The sequence below is a fragment of the Typopeltis vanoorti genome, chromosome 17 (assembly GCF_054136105.1).
Source record: "Typopeltis vanoorti isolate ZY-2024b chromosome 17, IOZ_Tvanoo_1.0, whole genome shotgun sequence".
Lineage (NCBI taxonomy): Eukaryota > Metazoa > Arthropoda > Arachnida > Uropygi > Thelyphonidae > Typopeltis > Typopeltis vanoorti.
Genome location: NC_143565.1, coordinates 6,789,524 through 6,807,505, shown reverse-complemented (window position 1 = coordinate 6,807,505; position 17,982 = coordinate 6,789,524). Strand labels below are relative to the sequence as shown.

The following is a 17,982-nucleotide window of genomic DNA, read 5'->3' as shown; positions in this document are numbered from 1 at the left end:
AATGATGAAGAAATGCATTACCAAATAGTCAAGATGAGCAAAAAGAGTAATCACAATGGGAGATTTTAATCATCCAAATATTGATTGGGTAGAAGTAGAATCTCATGAGAAGAATGGAAATGCATTTACTGAGATGTGGAACAACTTATTCAAGCAGCATGTGGCAGAAGGAACTCAAGGTCATCCATTTCTAAGGTTTTTCAAAGGCTTAGAAATGAAGAAAATATGTTTATTTATTTACTTGTTTATATTTTCTATGTTCTTACCAGTCTTCTCATGACTTTTGTTTAGTTAGTTTTACACAGTGCTTTACTTTCTTACATTTTTCTCTATATTCTATAAGCTTACATGGTGACTTACTTGTCAGGAACATTCAATACACTTTCTTCTTTCCCTTGACTGCCTCTTGAATATCTTGTGTCCACCAAGATCTGAATTTTCTATCCTTGAAGACAACCTTACTATTTACCTCTCTGGATAAATCAATCAATGTGTTCTTTACGGTTTGTCAATGAATGCCCAATGTTTGGTTTATTTGTTTTGAATAATATTTGTATATATGAATCTATAGTTCACATCTAAGAGTAGCTCTACTTTGATTCAAATCCTCTGTATAGTCATGCCCTGAACAGTGCAAAAACATTCTAGTTGATATTGCCTACCATTCAAGATGATTATAATGATATTTAGTGTTGAATACTATAGCTACTCCTGCTTTTCCTTGATTGTTAGTTATTGCCTAAATAACATCATGTGTTTGTTGCTGTAGCCAGCAAAGGTTGGTCGATTGATGGAGCCTCTGCTACTAATGGCTCCCGAAAAAATGTTAAACAAGTTTGAGAACAGTAAGTACAGGGTGTTCGGGATAAATTTGACAGTTTCGTAAGGAAAAAGAAAATCTTCTTTGTATCTATTAAATTTAATGAATTGACAAAAAAACATTACAGGCAGAGTTAATTACAATACTATCACCAAGATTTACTCAAAATAACCACCATTAGCATCGATCACAGCTTCAATTCTGCTTCGGAACCTCGAACAAGCTGATGCTACAGTCTCCCTGGGAAGGGCCGCAAAAACTGTTTTAATTTTATCCATTAACTGGGCTTTTGTATTACTGGAAGTGCGATTGGTGTCTTTTTCAACTGCGCCCAATACAAAATAATCCATGGGGTTAAGGTCTGGGGAGTTTGGAGGCCAAACATTTGGACTGGTGAAGTCGTAGAAATTTTCAGACAACCATTTTTGACTTTTCCCAGAGGTATGGCAAGGGGCCGAATCCTGCTGCCATACATACGGCCTACCATTGGCTACCCTTGTTATCCAGGGCTTGACTACAGTTAGCAACTCCACGAACAAAGCCCGAATTCCAATGCCAGGGTTCTTCAACACCTGTTCCTGCAGATTTGCGAGGAATTCTGCTGTACGAACGCAATCAGATCGTCTGCTAGGGATCTTTCTTCTTGCTACATCCTCGTAGTCACCATTGCAAGTCTCTAGTTCATGCCTGATTGTTTTTACTGTATTCAAGGAGCATTGGGCAGCAGTCGTAATATCCTTATTTTGATGGCGGGCACGAATCATCATGATACAAGTTATTCTCTTCCATGATTCAGGTGGGTTCCAGCTATCCATCCTTTCTGACATCTTGTATATGAATGAAGAAGGGTCCAAACTTTTAAATGAAGAGAAGTGTGTGTTAATACATGTAACTTACGGAAAAATATAATTAATTATAAATATGTCAAATTTATCCCGAACACCCTGTAATTGGAAGGGGAACAATCGTTCGATGCTGTTGGCACACTCTCCCTCGCTGAGTCTTTGGACTCCCTGGAGGTGTCACATAATAATAATAATAATAAAAATCGCACAATTATTATAAGCTTTGCTCTTTTCTCTCTCTTTTCAGAGTGCACCAAGAAAAGGTGAGGACTGGACATTAAGAGCAAAGCTAATAATAATAGTGAGTTTTTTCCAGCAACAAACAAATGATGTTATATTCAGGCATGAAGAAAAGAACCGACCTGTCAGAAGTTCAGGTTGGTTCTCCACATTACTTAAAAGGCTGTGCAGACGTCTCCTTCTGCCTCTAATTTAAAATTAGAGCTATCCTATATACTATAAGGAACTATGCATTTCTTTGCTTTGAGTAGTAGTGGCTGTGAGATGCAGCTATGAAAATGAATTAATCCAGTTTAGTGTTGTCCTGTTAAGGATTATCACATCTCTTAATGAAGATAATTGATGGCTTCACTTCTTATCCATGTTATTATAACTTTATCATTCAGCTGGCATCCATCATTCAGCTGGAGATGTCAATATATTCTGTTGCTTGCTTATTTTTTAGTAATATTGATTTACCTGGACTCTCACAAAATTAAATGATATATCATAAATTCACAAAATATATAAGAAAAAAAGCTTTCTATAAGAAAAAAAGAATTAAATCAATTTTAGTACAGTCATCCCTTGACTTACATCCGGGTTTCGTTCCATCAGGCAGGACGTAAGTCGATACATTAAATCAACAGAGTTATAGGGGTTAGGGACTTAACTGTAATAAGTATACTGTCATTTTAATTTTTAAACCTTATTATGAACCTTATTATTAAACCTTATTGTACTGTGTGTTACTGCCACTAGAAAACAGGAGAATAATCACCCAAATCTTCCTCCACAATCACATCTTCATTTCCTTCCCTGTGTGAAAAATCAGGCTGTGGCTCTTCTGGTATAACCTAAGTTTTTTGTTTATGAAAATGTCCATTGTGCTTTGCTTATTCCTCTCCTTCTTTTCATCATAAATTTGTTCATAGCAAGCAAACGCATCATGTACTTTCGTTTCTATTATTAAGTAGCGTTCAACATTGGGGGCCCATGTCTTCAGTCATTTTGAGGAAATCGTATAACTGCAGAGAACACTTCTGCAAGACCCTTCACACAAATTTTTTAACTACCTCTTCCTGTTTCTCTTTTCTCGTTTTTCCTCTTTTGAAACAGTTGTTCCTTGAGTTCAACTAATTCTTCATGGTTCAACTCTTCAGGGGAACTTTCTATGAGCTGAATTATGTCATCATTCACTTCGAGATTCAGACTGTGTGCTAGGCCCACTATTACAAACTTCCAAAATCATGCACAAACTTTTCTAATGTCTTTTTCCATATGCCACTCATACATTGAGAGGTCACATAAATAAATATTTATAAAAATATTTTTAACAGCATGATAAATATTGAATGTTTTCCAGAATTGCATGAGAGTCTGTTCATTTCCTTCAGTGGCAGAAATGGCTTGTGAAAAAGTTCTCTGTAGATAATAAGCCTTAAACACTACATCCATCAGTTGGATCAATGGAGTAGTGTTTGGAGGAAGAAACATGACCTTGAACTTGGTGAAGATCACTGCTATAAAACGTATCTAACGGATGACCTGGAGCATCATCTAGAATAAAATTTTAAATTCTACATTTTCTTTCACACAATAGTTTTTTATTTCACTCGCATAACAGTTGACTAAGGCATCCTCAATTTTTGAGTCATCCATGACTTTTATTGCTCTGATAATGAACTGGGAGTACACTTCCTAATGCTTTTGAAGATTCGTGGATTCTCACGCTACTATATCACAAATGGTTTTAGTTTACATTCAGCCACATTATCTGTAACAGAATCGTAATACGGGCATTAAGAGCTTTGAAGCCAGGCATACATTTTAGCTTTTTGTGGATGAACTGCCTGCTCGGACATTTTTTTCCGAAACAAGGAGGTCTCATCCATATTAAATATTTGCAGTGGCAAATAATTTTCTCCAATTTTTCCACAAACTCCTTGGCAGCCTTCTCAGCACTTGCAGATTCCCATACATTTTCACATTATGCAGCGCATAATACTGCTTGAATCTCATGAATCAACTAGAAGAAGCGCTGAATTCGTAGTCATAATCGGGTTCTGCTTTCTCCTTCAACATGTTGAAGAGACTTAGTGCCTTAGCAGTTATGGTCACAGTGCTAATAGGGGTATACTCTTTTGGTTCAGGTCCTCTATCCATGATGCAAGTAGCTTTTCCATATCACTGACAGGACCTTGTCGTTGCTTCATCACTATTGTCAATTTAATGAAAACAGATCCTTTCACAGCCTCTACGATTTTATCCTTTTTTTTCAAAGTCGTTGTCACTGTAGAATGAGACCATCCGAAGTCATGTGCAATCACAATGATGGGTTTACCAGCTTCATGTTGCTTTATAACTCGCAACTTCGTTTCAAGATCAATTGCTCACCTCATTTTCTGTGATTCTTCACTAGGCATTTTGATTGGGTATGTAGGGGCCATAATGCGCGAAAAATTGCGAAATAACTAATGATAAATACCCAAATAACCCCTTTATCAAGCACAAAATCCACATAGGAACTGTTGAAGACACGTGCAGACTGCTGAGGGAGGTTGCAAGTGAAAGCGCTGTTGCCACTGTGCATGCTTTATCTTACACTCGCTTGCATCTTGTTCAAAAGTATAGCTGAAAATGTTATTCATTCCCTTATGGGATCATGGATGTATCTTCAAAAGGATGTGACTCGAACGGACGTAAGTCGAGGGATGACTATATTTATAATGTGATTTCCAAACTATATACTTAAAAATAATATACTTTATTCACCAACTAAAAAAAAGCAACTGCAACAGTATACTCACCAAGAGTGATCCTGACTGAAGCACATTCTGCAATGCAATACATTCTGCAAAGCTGTGGTGTTTTGTCTAAAAGAAACATGGTTAGGTTTATTCACTGCCATAAATAGATAATGAAAGTTATTTTTTTAAATGCATTTATAAAAACCTAAGTTTCAGTTCAATATTAAAATTAATCCTAGATCACTAAACATTCTTGAAAAAAATATTAATGCAAATCCTTATTCACACACAATTAAAGCTTTGAATAAGACATTATTAAATAAAACATTAACTTACATCTGTCTTATTTGAGACTACTTTGAGTATCAATGTGTTATTTCATGTAAACATGGACAATTTTTTTAATTTATTTATTCAGCATTTTTAGTTAGTTAGTGTATTCTTGTTAGTATATATTTTTATTTCAATTAATTTATTTTATTTTATTCTCTCGGGAGATCCTGTAATCCCTAGAGAATGCGTCCCCTGGGTGGTGGATAGGGGAACCCACCATGTGCGTGCGTGCGTGTATGGTGGGGTGGTCCGAATATACTGAATAGGACTTGTGGACCAATAGGGCCATAAGGGGCAATCCCATGGACCACTAGCTGGATCTATCTCTCCTTTGTCTACTTTGAGGAAGATCCATTTACTTTAATCTTTCCTATAAGGCCTTATCAGCCAACTCTTCTTATCTTATGACCCTTATGCTATTAGAGTACTCGAGGGCCATGGGGTCTTTTCATTTCTGGCCTTACAATTATGCCCTCTCTATAAACCTTACTATATTTCTTTTATAATCCACTCTTTCCCCTTCATTATACCCTATTCCTCCTATGGGTTTAAATTCGGAAGAAGGCTAATTCAGAAGCCTTAAGGTAGCAGCCCTACCACTGAACTATTCCATCGACAGGCTAGTCCCCTGACATGGAGAACATAATCCTACTTGTAAGCTGACAGAAAAAGATAATTGGATTGAATCTATGGAAAACGACCCTAGAATGGAAAAGGGAAAACGAAAATGGAAACGACAAAATATAATACACATAGCAAACTGAATGTAAGAGGACTAGCATATAAAGAAATAGAATTAGACCAGTTATTAAATAAAAGAAATTTTAAAATACCAGTAATCACTGAAACAAAAAAGAAATTAAAAGGAACTATGAGAACCGAAAATTTTAATGTGATATACAGTGGAGTCGACAGAGACCAAAGAGCACAAGCAGGAGTCATGATTTGGATTCATAACTCCCTTTAGAATAATAGAAGCTAGAATAAAAATAGATAGAGACTATTTAACAATAATTGGTTTATATGCCCCAAAAGAAGGAAGAGAACAGGACAATACTGATTTTTATAATCAGCTACAAAACATATATAATAAAATAAATAAAAATGATTACGTAATTTTAGCAGGAGACTTAAATGCAAGAATGGGAAACACAAAAATTAATAATAATACAGGAATACATGGAGAACTTACTCTAAACAGGAATGGTAAAAAATTGATTGACTTTGTAGTTTATAATAACCTAAAAATAATGAATTCCTTCTATAAACATAAAGACATACATAAATATATTTGGGCAGCATGAGGATGGAAATCAATATTAGATTACTTCATATTAAATGAAAAGACATCAAAATTTTCACTAGATGTTAGAGTTCACAGAGGATATGAAATAATCAGTGACCACTTCCTTGTTAAAATAAAATTAAGATTACCCCCTAAATGGCTACAAGTAACAAGAACAGATAGAAAAATTGAAACATTTGTTTATAAAACTAGATTATTCAATGACACAAATATACAATGGCTATATGAACAAAGAATTAACCAATATCTAGATAAAATAAACAAACTGAAGAAATAGAGTGGCTTAATATAAAAACGATACTAAATGCAGCAGCAAATGAAAGCTTAGGAAAGACCAAAAAATTCAATAAAAGGAAAAAAACTGAATATCTGGGCTGATACAATCAAAGAAATAATCAAAAAGAAAAAAGAAGTCTATCACAAATGGTTAAGCAGTAAAAGATTAGAAGATGAAATAGAATATAAAAGAGTAAGAGCCATAGCTAAAAGAGAACTCAGAAAAAGACATAGGGAATCATGGAACAAGTTTGTTTCTAATTTAGAACATGATTTATATAAAATAAGATCCAATGTATATAAGATTTTGAAACACTTAAATGCAGATACCAAAGAAAACATAAAATTAAACACTGAATTGAAATTAGAAGAATTTCTAAATTACTACACAGAACTGTGGACAGACAAATATTTTAAAAAAGACAACTCGCAAACAATTAACGAAAATGAAATAACTAAAGAAGAATTAGAAATCAGCCTGAAAGAAACAAGAAACAGAAAATCACCTGGAGAAGATAAGCTAGGTTCAGAACTATATAAATACACAGGAACAAGATTCAAAGAAAGACTTATTATTTTTAAATAAAATTTACTCAACTGGTATCCCCCCAATAGAATGGAAAAAAGCAATTGTGATTCCTATCTTTAAAAAAGGTAATAGAGATGACCCTAAAAACTATAGTGGTATCAGTATACTAAATTCCTGTTACAAAATATATAGCAGAATCTTAAATAGCAAACTAATGAAATATTCCGAAAACTTTATTCTAGAAGTACAGAATGGATTTAGAAAAGGACGATCATGTATAGACCCAGCCTTTTGCCTAAAATTAATAATAGAGAAAAGAAAAGAATACAATTTTGAAACACATATTGCATTTATTGACTTTGAAAATGCATTTGACAAAGTTAAAAGAAATATATTATTTAACATATTAAAAGAAAGACAAATACCAAATAATATCCTTAAAGCTTTCACAAGTATATATCAAAATAATCAAATACAAATAAGATTAAATCACGCGCTATCATATAGGAGAGAGATAAACCAAGGGGTCCGACAGGGATGTCCCCTCTCAGCAACTCTTTTTAATATCTACTTAAATGAAATAATAATAAAATGGAATAAAAATTTACATCAAGATATTAAACTTTCTCCAACTGTGAACTTAAACACACTCCTTTTATCCGACGATCAAATAATAATTACAAATTCTAAAGATAACTTACAGAAAGCTATTTTAGATCTAAATAAGATATCCAAAGATTATGGTATGATAATATCAACAGAAAAATCAAAAACTATGGCCTTTAAAGTACAAGATTCAGCAAGAACTAAAATAGTAATAGACAACAAGATCTTAGAACAGGTGAATTCATTTAACTACTTAGGATATATGATCACATATGAAAATATGTGATGAAAAAAATATAAACATAAAAATTGCAAAATATTTAAAAATAACAGGTGTGATTAACTCTATATTTAAACCAAACCTAGTCCAAAAATAAACCAGACAAAAAGTTTACAATACATTAGCCCTATCAGTCTTAATGTATGGAAGCGAAATCTGGACAATAAAACATAAAGACAAACAAAGATTAATAACAGCAGAAATGAAGTTTATGAGAAAAACTGCAAAGTATACCCTATTATTATTATTATGGGCGACTCCAGGGAGTCCTTAGACTTATCGAGGGAGGCCCTAAACATCATGTCCACACAACTATACAACATTCTCAAAGTATCTATCATACCTTGCCTTGAACTCGCTCACTGTCATAGCACCCACAACAGACTCTGGCAGCTTATTCCACTCCTTTACCACTCTAAAAGTAAAGAACCCAGCTCTAACACCCCTGCTAACCACACCATAGGTGTCCCCTAGTTCTCCTACCACCAGTCCTGATCTCAAAAATATCCTCTGAATTAATCCTATAGAAACCTTTTAGCAATTTGAATGTTTCAATTTATACCGTTCGTGTGCCTGCAGGTCACCTCTTTCTTTAAATTCCCTCCACAGTTGTTTCTTTTTTTGCAGCTCAAGCTTAATGGTGTTATTCATCATTTAACCCCTACTTGTTTTACTATTTGGACCCTAGGTATAAAATCAGCCATAACCTCCTGTAAATGCTCCTTGACCACTTCCCATGCTCTATCGACATCCAGCCCTTGCAGTTGTACATGCCATGGCACTGATCCAAGCAATCTCCTAAGCTTGTCATACCTGCCAGTACGGTAATTCCATATATACCCTGTCTTAATCGAAAATTCCACACCTTTAGCCACCTCCCAGGTCAAGACCTTATGATCACTCTCACCAATAGATGGCAACATGGTCATATTCATTAGTCAAATTCTCAGATGCTATTACCAGGTCAAGCATTCTCAAACCCCTAGTATTTTCAATTACATGCTGTCTCAGATAGTTATCCCTCAATAATTGAATAAAATCCTGTTCCTTCCTCACGTGTCCTCTCCTCCTTCCAATCAATGTTACCATAGTTGAAATCCCCCATAATAATTACCTTCCTTCCACTCATTGCTTCTATTTGGTGCTGCTATAGACCACCCCAACTGTACAGTTTGTTCTGCCAGTCTCAATCTCAGACCAAATAGCCTCAAATGAGCTCTTTTCACTATCCTGCAATGCAACTTCAATTCTCCTTGGCTGTTGTTCATCAGTTATCATCAATAACACTCCCCCCCCCCCATTTTATTATCTCTGTCCCTCCTAAACACACTATAACCTACACATTCTATACCACTAACGATATCATCTTCCGTCAGCCATGTTTCACTAATGCCAATAACCTGTGGCCAGGAAGAGCCAATCAAGGCCAAAAATTCTTCCTTCTTGTTCCTAATGCTCCTGGCATTAGTATACATGAAATGCAGTGATCCCTTTGTCCTACTCCTATCTTGATGCAATATTCTAACTATCTCATTCTGATTTTTTGTCCTTAGTACTAGCTCGGGTACATTATATACATTCTTACACTCAACTGTCTCACTGATGTCCACATATCCCCTCTCCCCCCTCCTTGGTAGTTCTAGTTTCCCTGGTTCTGCACATCCATTTTCACTTCATTCAGCAACACTTTTTCTAGTCTCTGCACACTAAATCCATTCAAATGCAGGCCATCCATCTTGTATAAATCCTTTCGCCCATCAAACTCATTCCACACGTCCACATCACACTGTCTGCATAACCTGCGTATAATGTCATTTGCGATTATGGCCCTCCTTCTAAACTCCTCTCTGTCATACTGCGGCAACAGACTCACCATTCTAACTCTGTCCCTCTTTTCTTTCGCTACCTTTAACAATACTTTCAAGTGCTCTCTCATAAAAAATTAATCTCTTTTCAATTCATTCGTACATGCCACAACTATCAATTCTTTCACCCTCTGTTTTTATGCTCTAATACTCTCACTTACATCCTTAAATTTCGCACCCGGAAAATACGATTTAGTTAAACTCTCATCTATCACTCCTCTTAATAACGAGTCACCATATGACACTCTTTCCTTCATTTCAGAAACTCTCCCACTCTTACGCTTATTTTTCCTTTCAAACACTTGTTTATTTACGTTAGCTGAATCACTCTGGAAAGAGTTTTGCAGGTGCTCTAATTGCCGCTGCGCATTTTGTATCACTGCATGCAACCTAGCAATCTCACTTCCTACAAATAATTCCTCATTTTTTTTAACATTTAAACCGTTTTCTCTCTGTATAGTTGCTTTCACTCTTTCTTTGATCACTGCTCTCACTGCCATCTTGTACATCACAATTCCCTATCAAGTCACTATTTTCCCTCACATTCTGGCTTTCTTCAACCATAACTGCCTCACAACCTGACACATACTTCAACTCCTCACTTTGCTTACACTTTCTGCACATTCTCCACCACTATCACTTTCAAGCCAAACTCCAGCCTCATTCGGGAATGCATACATCCCACACACATCACAGTGGATAAACTCTCTCACATTACAGTTTTTGGACAAAGGCGTCGTATTTTTGGATGCCATTATCTTACATTGCATTGCCGCCGTGTGCTAATCTATGAAACGTATCGTTAAAATACTAAATTAAATAAAACGGAATTCACACCAAAATCACACAACAACTACCAAAATAATTAGACAATATTACGTTATGATTTAAATCTATATTCTAATTTTCACTCAAAATTATACTTAGTTTTCGGGAGCTCTCTGAAAACACTACAGACGATGTAGCCCTCTAGCGGACTACCTCTATTTGATCACAAAAGAAACAAAGAAATTATGAAAGAATTAAACCAAGAACCAGTAATAGAAAAAATTAAAAAATATAAACATAAATGGATGGAACATGTTCAAAGAATGAAAACAGAAAGATTACCAAAACAAGCCTTAAAGTACAAGCCATTAGGAAAAAGAAAACCAGGACGTCATCTTAAACTAGGGGGTCGCCAACTTCTTTGACCGCCAACTTATGACATTTTATCAACCCCCTCTATTTTACTATTACCAGTGCCAGATTTACGTATAAGCTAAAAAAGCTACAGCTTAGGGCCTTGCAATCTGCTGGGGCTTCAAATAAAAAAACAAAAAGACCAGCTGATGTAATTTAAAACAGTAGGGGACCTCTGGATTTTGCATAGCTTAAGGCCTCAGCAAGTCTAAATCTGGCCCTGACTATTACGTAATTATAACAGGACAAGCAAAAAAAACACTTATGTGAGCTTTTAGATTGTTTATTTTATAGTTACAGTGTTTATTGTATGCATAATACAGTATATATTATTATATTGGCTTAACATCAAAGGGATACGTTTTTGTTTTTGACGTTCTTCTTAACATTACATATTTGATAGGAGGGATAAATAATATATAAAATATATTTATATAAAACCACCGATATCCCTTTATTGGTAAATACATCATTTGGGCCTACTTGATTGGCCTCCATAACTATTTTCATGACCTTGCTCCATCTTACAGGTCCTATTCGTGTCACTGTTCCCAAGATTCATTCTTAATTGCGTTGTCATTCAAGATGGAGGTAATCCAAGTTAACCGAATTAAATATTACCCATCCAATAATGTCTTATACTTTTCTATTGACCCCCAATCGACCCCTGAGGGGTCGATACCAACCACTTTGGCGACCACTGTCTTAAACAATTCAACGATGACTTCTAAGGCCGGAACAGGCCATGCTAGGCCTAAATCCTTGATACGCATGATGATGATGATGATGATGATTTTATTTTATTTTATTTATTTTTTTTTTTTTTTTTTTTTGTATTTAGTGCATTTACCAATATACACTGCTTGGAAAGAGGTCAATGAATGCATCCCAGTGGGAAAGGTGCAACGTGCTATGTAATAAGCCATGTTTGTAGCCAGTATAAACTGGAGAAATGTGATACTCTGCTCTCAAATCAGTGCAACTGTGTCTGGGTGAAATGGCTGTGAGAAGAAAACTGACAAAGTTTGAAAGAGGTGTTGTGATAGGATGCCATGTTGCAGGCCTATCTGTTCAGCAAACTGTTGAAAATTGGACCATCCCAGGTCAACAATCAGTGATATCATACTGATATGGAAGTGCAGGGAGCCAACTGCAAGTACTACCTGCAGTGAATGACCTAACATGATCATAGGTGCTACAAAGGATAACATATAAAAACCGCCATTCATCAGTTGACACATTGAATGCAAAGGTCCGGGCATCAATTGGAACATGAACCTACACAAAAAGATTCAGAACCAAGGCTCAAAACATGGGTTTCCATGTAGGACTGCAATATGCAAGCTGCACATTACCCGAATCGACATGCAGCATCATCTTCAGTGGTGCAAAGAGCGGTACAGTGGGACATAGAAGCTTGGAAAGCTCTGTAATCTAGCAACAAATCACACTACATCCTCTACTAAGCAGATGGACAGGTGTGAGTATGGTGATTCCCTTAACTGTCTCTTACCATAGTGTGTAACCCCAATTCAGAGGTAGCAGTGTAATATGCTTCTGTTTTTTCTGGTTTGGCCTCAGACCCCTCTTTGTGGTGCCGCGAACACTGAACTCTAAGAGGAATCTGAACATTCTGGACAATGCGATGCTTCCTACTTTGTGGCATTTCTACAGAACTATGCATCGTGTCATAAGGTTGCTGATGTAATAACTGCTTGGTTTATGGACATGAACGTCAGCACACTTGACTGGCTTCCATGGAGCCCTGATCTCAACCCTATTGAACATCTGTGGGATGAACTGAAGTGTCGGGTGAGGTCAAGGGATATCCACCCTACAACAGTCCAAGACCTTATTACATTCTTCCATTGTAACTATAAAGGAAGAATGGTACAAAATTCCCATTGATCGCAATCGCACACTTGTGAAAAGTACGCCCTATACAATTGCTACAGTCATTGCAGTGAAAGGAGGTTCTACATCTTATTAAGTTGTTCTTATTATTGTTTGTTCCTCATACTATGGTGTCCACTGACTTCTTTCCAAGCAGTGTATATTTGAACACATATTATTAAATGAAAAGTTTTATAAAATGATGTCAAAAGCTCACAGAACAACAGGGCAGCATCAAAAGCAAAAGAAAACAGAATCTGGAGAGAACTTTTATATTGATGAAACAAACAAATAAAGAAAAACTGATGGTGATTCCCTCAGTTATATGAAACTTCCAGATCAAAAGTTATTATCAAATGATTGATCAGGAAGATGAGAAACATTTGTAAACATGCAACCTCAATAAGAAAAATGAAAACAATAAGAGGCAGGAAAGCGTGAAAGTTTATCACATGATAAACTTCCACGCTTTCCTGCCTCTTATTGTTCTCATTTTTCTTATTGTGGCTGCGTAATGTGGTATGGTGATTTGTTAATTAAATTTCTACTTGACAATGAAGTTACTACTTCAAGCTTTCCGGTAACTAAAATAAAGGATGTGACTAATGCAATAAAGAAACAAAAAAGAAAGGAGATGACAATGCTTGTAGTTACAAATGATTTAAGTGATATCATGTTGGAGGTTGTGTTTTTTAATTTTTTAACTTTCATTTTTGTGGGATCTTGCTTTAGTAGGATGTAGGTAGTGCTATCTTGGAGAATAATCTCCATTTTTTGTTTATATTCCGTGGCATTAAGGACAACTGTGGAATTATATATTGCTAAATGAAAAGTTTAAAAAAATTATGCCAAAAGCTCACAGAAAAATCGGGAAGCATCAAAAGCAAAAGAAAACATAGAATCTGGAGAGAACCTTGATATTGATGAAACAAAAAAATAAAGAAAAACTGATATGCAAAACTTCCAGATTAAAAGTTATTATCAAATGATTGATCAGAACAAAAAAACTCAAATCTTTCAGTTCTTGTCCCCCCATGGATATATAAGAATTATTTGTAATCCTTGAATATGTCTCAGTGACTCTGAGACGAAATATTGGAAGCATTAACATTAGTTTTTAATCCTTTCCTAGTTCTGTAAATATTCCATTAAACCTCCAACATGATACCACTTAAATCATTTGTAACTATAAGCACTATCATTACCCTTATCAGCTCTGGTGATGACTATAGTTTCTGCAATTTTGAGAGCAGCGAGTTGGCTGGAAGAAAAATTACTTTTTTGGAGGCGACGACTGGGAACAGATATTGGCGACATCAAGGCTAATGTTATAGGCTATTTCCGGTACTAAGTGACAGATTCTGTGTTTAATGTTGTGCCATTACTAGATATAATGTATAAAATCCAGTTTATGATGAAAAAGGAAAATCACAATAGTTTACCCTTCTTAGACACTTCAGCAACACACCTTCCTAATGGTTACCTTTCCTTCACTGTATATAGAAAACCTACTCACACTGGCAGATCCATTCACAAACTCTCTCACAACCACCCCTCTCAACAATATGGTATTATTAAAATTCTAACTAATGGAGCCCACAATCTTTGCTCCAGTGGAACCTCTCTTTCAGCTAAACTCAAACACATACACAGCACCTTCCTTTCCAATGGCTATAGCAATTACAGAATTAAAAAAATAAGCAAGAATTATAGACATGTTAACACAAGAATATTCTAATATTTGGCAAATATTAAAATATTCTTGTGTTAACATGTCTATAATTCCTAATCATAATGTCACAAGTGTCTCTAAAGAGTAAAAAAAATAACGACTTCCTCCCTATTCCCCAGCCATCTCTTCAGAAGGATTTCAGAAATGCCATCACCATACCCTACATCCATGGCACATTAGAAAAAATAGCCAGGTCCTTAAAAAAGTACTACCTTCACACAGCTTTTAAACCTCACTGTAAACTTGCTACACTTATCGTTTCTACCAAAGATCACCTCCCTCCTCTCTCAGTGCCTGGAATATATAAAGCCCCTGCAAACTGTCTTACTTCGGACAGACAGGTAGATCAGCAACCATCCATTTATAAGAACACAATGCTCCGCCATAGTGAATTCAAAAAAGAAAGGCTGTTTTTAGATCCCACTTTACATCCAAGGCCACCTACAAACGCCCTTAGAGGGTGCACCACCTAGATAGGACTTTAGAGCAGTGATTTTCAACCTTTTTCATAACACGGCACACCTAAACTAATTATTAAAATTCTGTGGCACACTAAAAATATACTATTTTAATTTTTTTTGATGATCTGGCAAAAAATAGGCATAATTTTGATTGATTTACACACACAAGAAGATGGAAGACCAGACACTAATAAATAAATGCACAAATTATGACATTATTTCTTTCAATTCATTTGTTTCCATAAATCTCGCGGCACACCGGTTGAAAATCGCTGCTTTAGAGTAATCCACGTGTTTCACTTAGCATTGTGTTGTATTTGAGTGTGTGTTACAAGAATTATTTGTAATCCTTGAATATGTCTCAGTGACTGAGACGAAATATTGAAAGCATTAACATTAGTTTTTAATCCTTTCCTAGTGCTGTAAATATTATTATTATTATTATTATTATTAAAACAAGACCTCATGGAGTCAAAGACTCATCTAGGAGGTCCTTTTATCTCACACACATCTCATCATACCGGGTCTTAAACACATTCAAACTCCCTGCAGACACCACACTCTCAGGCAAGGCATTCCAATCATTCACAACTCTGCACGAAAAAAACCTGCCTCTCACTCCCCTACTCACACCCTCTTTATACAGTTTCCAGGTATGACCTCTGGTTCTCCCCTGATCTCCCACTATTCTCTGTAGAACTTCTCCACCATTGATCCTATAACAACCCCTTACCAACTTGTAGGTCTCTATCATATCTCCCCTCTTCCTTCTCTCCACTAGACTCTGCAAATTACATCTTTTCAATCTTTCCTCATACTCGACATTCCAGAGGTTAGAAACTACCTTAGTCAGTCGCCTTTGCACCCTTTCCAACATCTCTTCATCCTTCTGAAAACCAGGTGACCAAATCTGAGCACAATAGTCCATGTGTGGCCTAATCAAAGCCTTATACAATGGAACAAGAATCTCCCTACTTCTACACGTCAGTGTCTTCCTCATCATTCCCAGAAGTCTTTGTGTTGTCTTCACAATTCTGGCGATGTGTCCCCTAAATTTTAGATCCTTATCCACTATCACTCCCAGATCTCTTATTTCCTCTACTTCCAACAATATATTCTCACCAAGCATAAATTCTGCATCCCATCTTTGTTTTCCAAATTTTAAAACCTTACATTTTGCAACATTGAACTCGCATCCCCATTTGCTTGCCCAATCACTCAATTTATTCAAGTCTTCTTGCAAGGCCACAACATCTTCACTACTCTTTATGGTTCGTCCCAACTTTGCATCATCTGCAAACAACTGAATATCTCCATCCAAATCTTCGCCAATATCATTAATATACAAGTTAAATAGTAATGGCCCTAAAACAGATCCCTGAGGCACTCCACTAGTGACTTTCCTTTTCCTGATATTGCACCCCCATACACAACTTGTTGATACCTATCAGATAGCCAGTCTCCAATCCAATGCACTAATCTAATATCCAACCCCATCTGCTCTAGTTTGACTGCCAACTTATCATGAGGTACTCTATCAAAAGCTTTTGCAAAATCCAAGTATATTACTGTGTATCCTTCTCCTCTGTCCAAGGAAGCAGTCACTTTATTGCAATAAGTAAGTAGATTACTAAAACACGACCTCCCTTTAGCAAATCCATGCTGTCCATCAAAGATTATACCATTGTTGTCAACCCAACTCTGGATCCTAGTTCTCACAAGCTTCTCCAACAACTTAACCACAACACCTGACACACAGATAGGCCTATAGTTTGATGCTTGAGTTCGATCACCTCCTTTATGAAGTGGCACAATCTTACCCTCCTTCCACTCTTTAGGGACTTGACCAAGTGCAAGACTCGTATTAAAAAAAATGTCAATATTCCATTAAACCTCTAACATGATACCACTTAAATAATTTGAAACTACAAGCACTATCATCTCTTTTCTTTATTGTTTCTTTATTGCATTAGTCATATCCTTTATTTTAGTTACCGGAAAGCTTGAAGTAGTAACGTCATTGTCAAGTAGAAATTTAATTAGCAAATCACCGTACCACATTACTTCTTTTTTGATGGAAGTTTATCTTATGATAAACTTCCATGCTTTCCTGCCTCTTATTGTTGTCATTTTTCTTATTGTGGCCGAGTGTTTACAAACATTTCTTAACTCCCTGATCAATCATTTGATAATAAATTTTGATCTGGAAATTTCACATATCAGTTTTTCTTCATCTGTTTCATTAATATAAAGGTTCTCTCCATATTTCATGTTTTCTTTTGATTTGATTATCTCATCACAAGACATTGTTACAAATGAAGTGTCCCATCCTCCATTTGGTGAAAGTGATCGCTTGGGTGGTGGCCAGACATATCAGGAGGTTTGTGAGAAAGGGTTATATGTGGAACTATAAGATGGGTGATTTGACAAACTCAGGAGGCAGCTTACAATGATACCATGGAATAACTGAGGTGTAAAATGGATGACTGAAGCATGGAATCTGGAAGAAAAATGCATTGTGGAGGCAGCACAAGACAAACAGAGATAATCAATCATAAGAGTTACAATAGAGATAATCATACAAGAAACAAGCAAGGAAGATGACAATTGGTAAAGATAGCAAAAGTTCAATATGAGCAGAAGTTAGCAAATGATGCTAAAAAAAATCCTAGGGAATTTTTTCCATATGTAGCCAGTAGAAGAAAGAATGAATATGGGAAGATGATGTTGGTCAGTGATAACTGGAAAATAATAAACACTCAGAATGATATAGTAGAGGTATTTAATAAGTAGTTCATTAAAGTATTCCATCCTTGTGATTGTAACATAATGCAGAACTTGAGAGCAGTGGGAATAGGAAAAAAACCAATGATGGTGAGCAAGCA

The 17,982-nt window shown here is 35.9% G+C and overlaps 1 protein-coding gene across 1 annotated transcript in view; it reads right to left on the bottom strand.

The window, feature by feature from the left end:
* The window catches only part of LOC150097115 (uncharacterized), a 242,470-nt gene that overhangs the window by 209,753 nt on the left and 14,735 nt on the right, over positions 1 to 17,982 (bottom strand). The window contains exon 2 of the mRNA XM_090407473.1: positions 4,695 to 4,760. Within this exon, the coding sequence (XP_090263599.1) occupies positions 4,695 to 4,760 (66 nt within the window). The remainder of the gene's footprint in view (positions 1 to 4,694; positions 4,761 to 17,982) is intronic.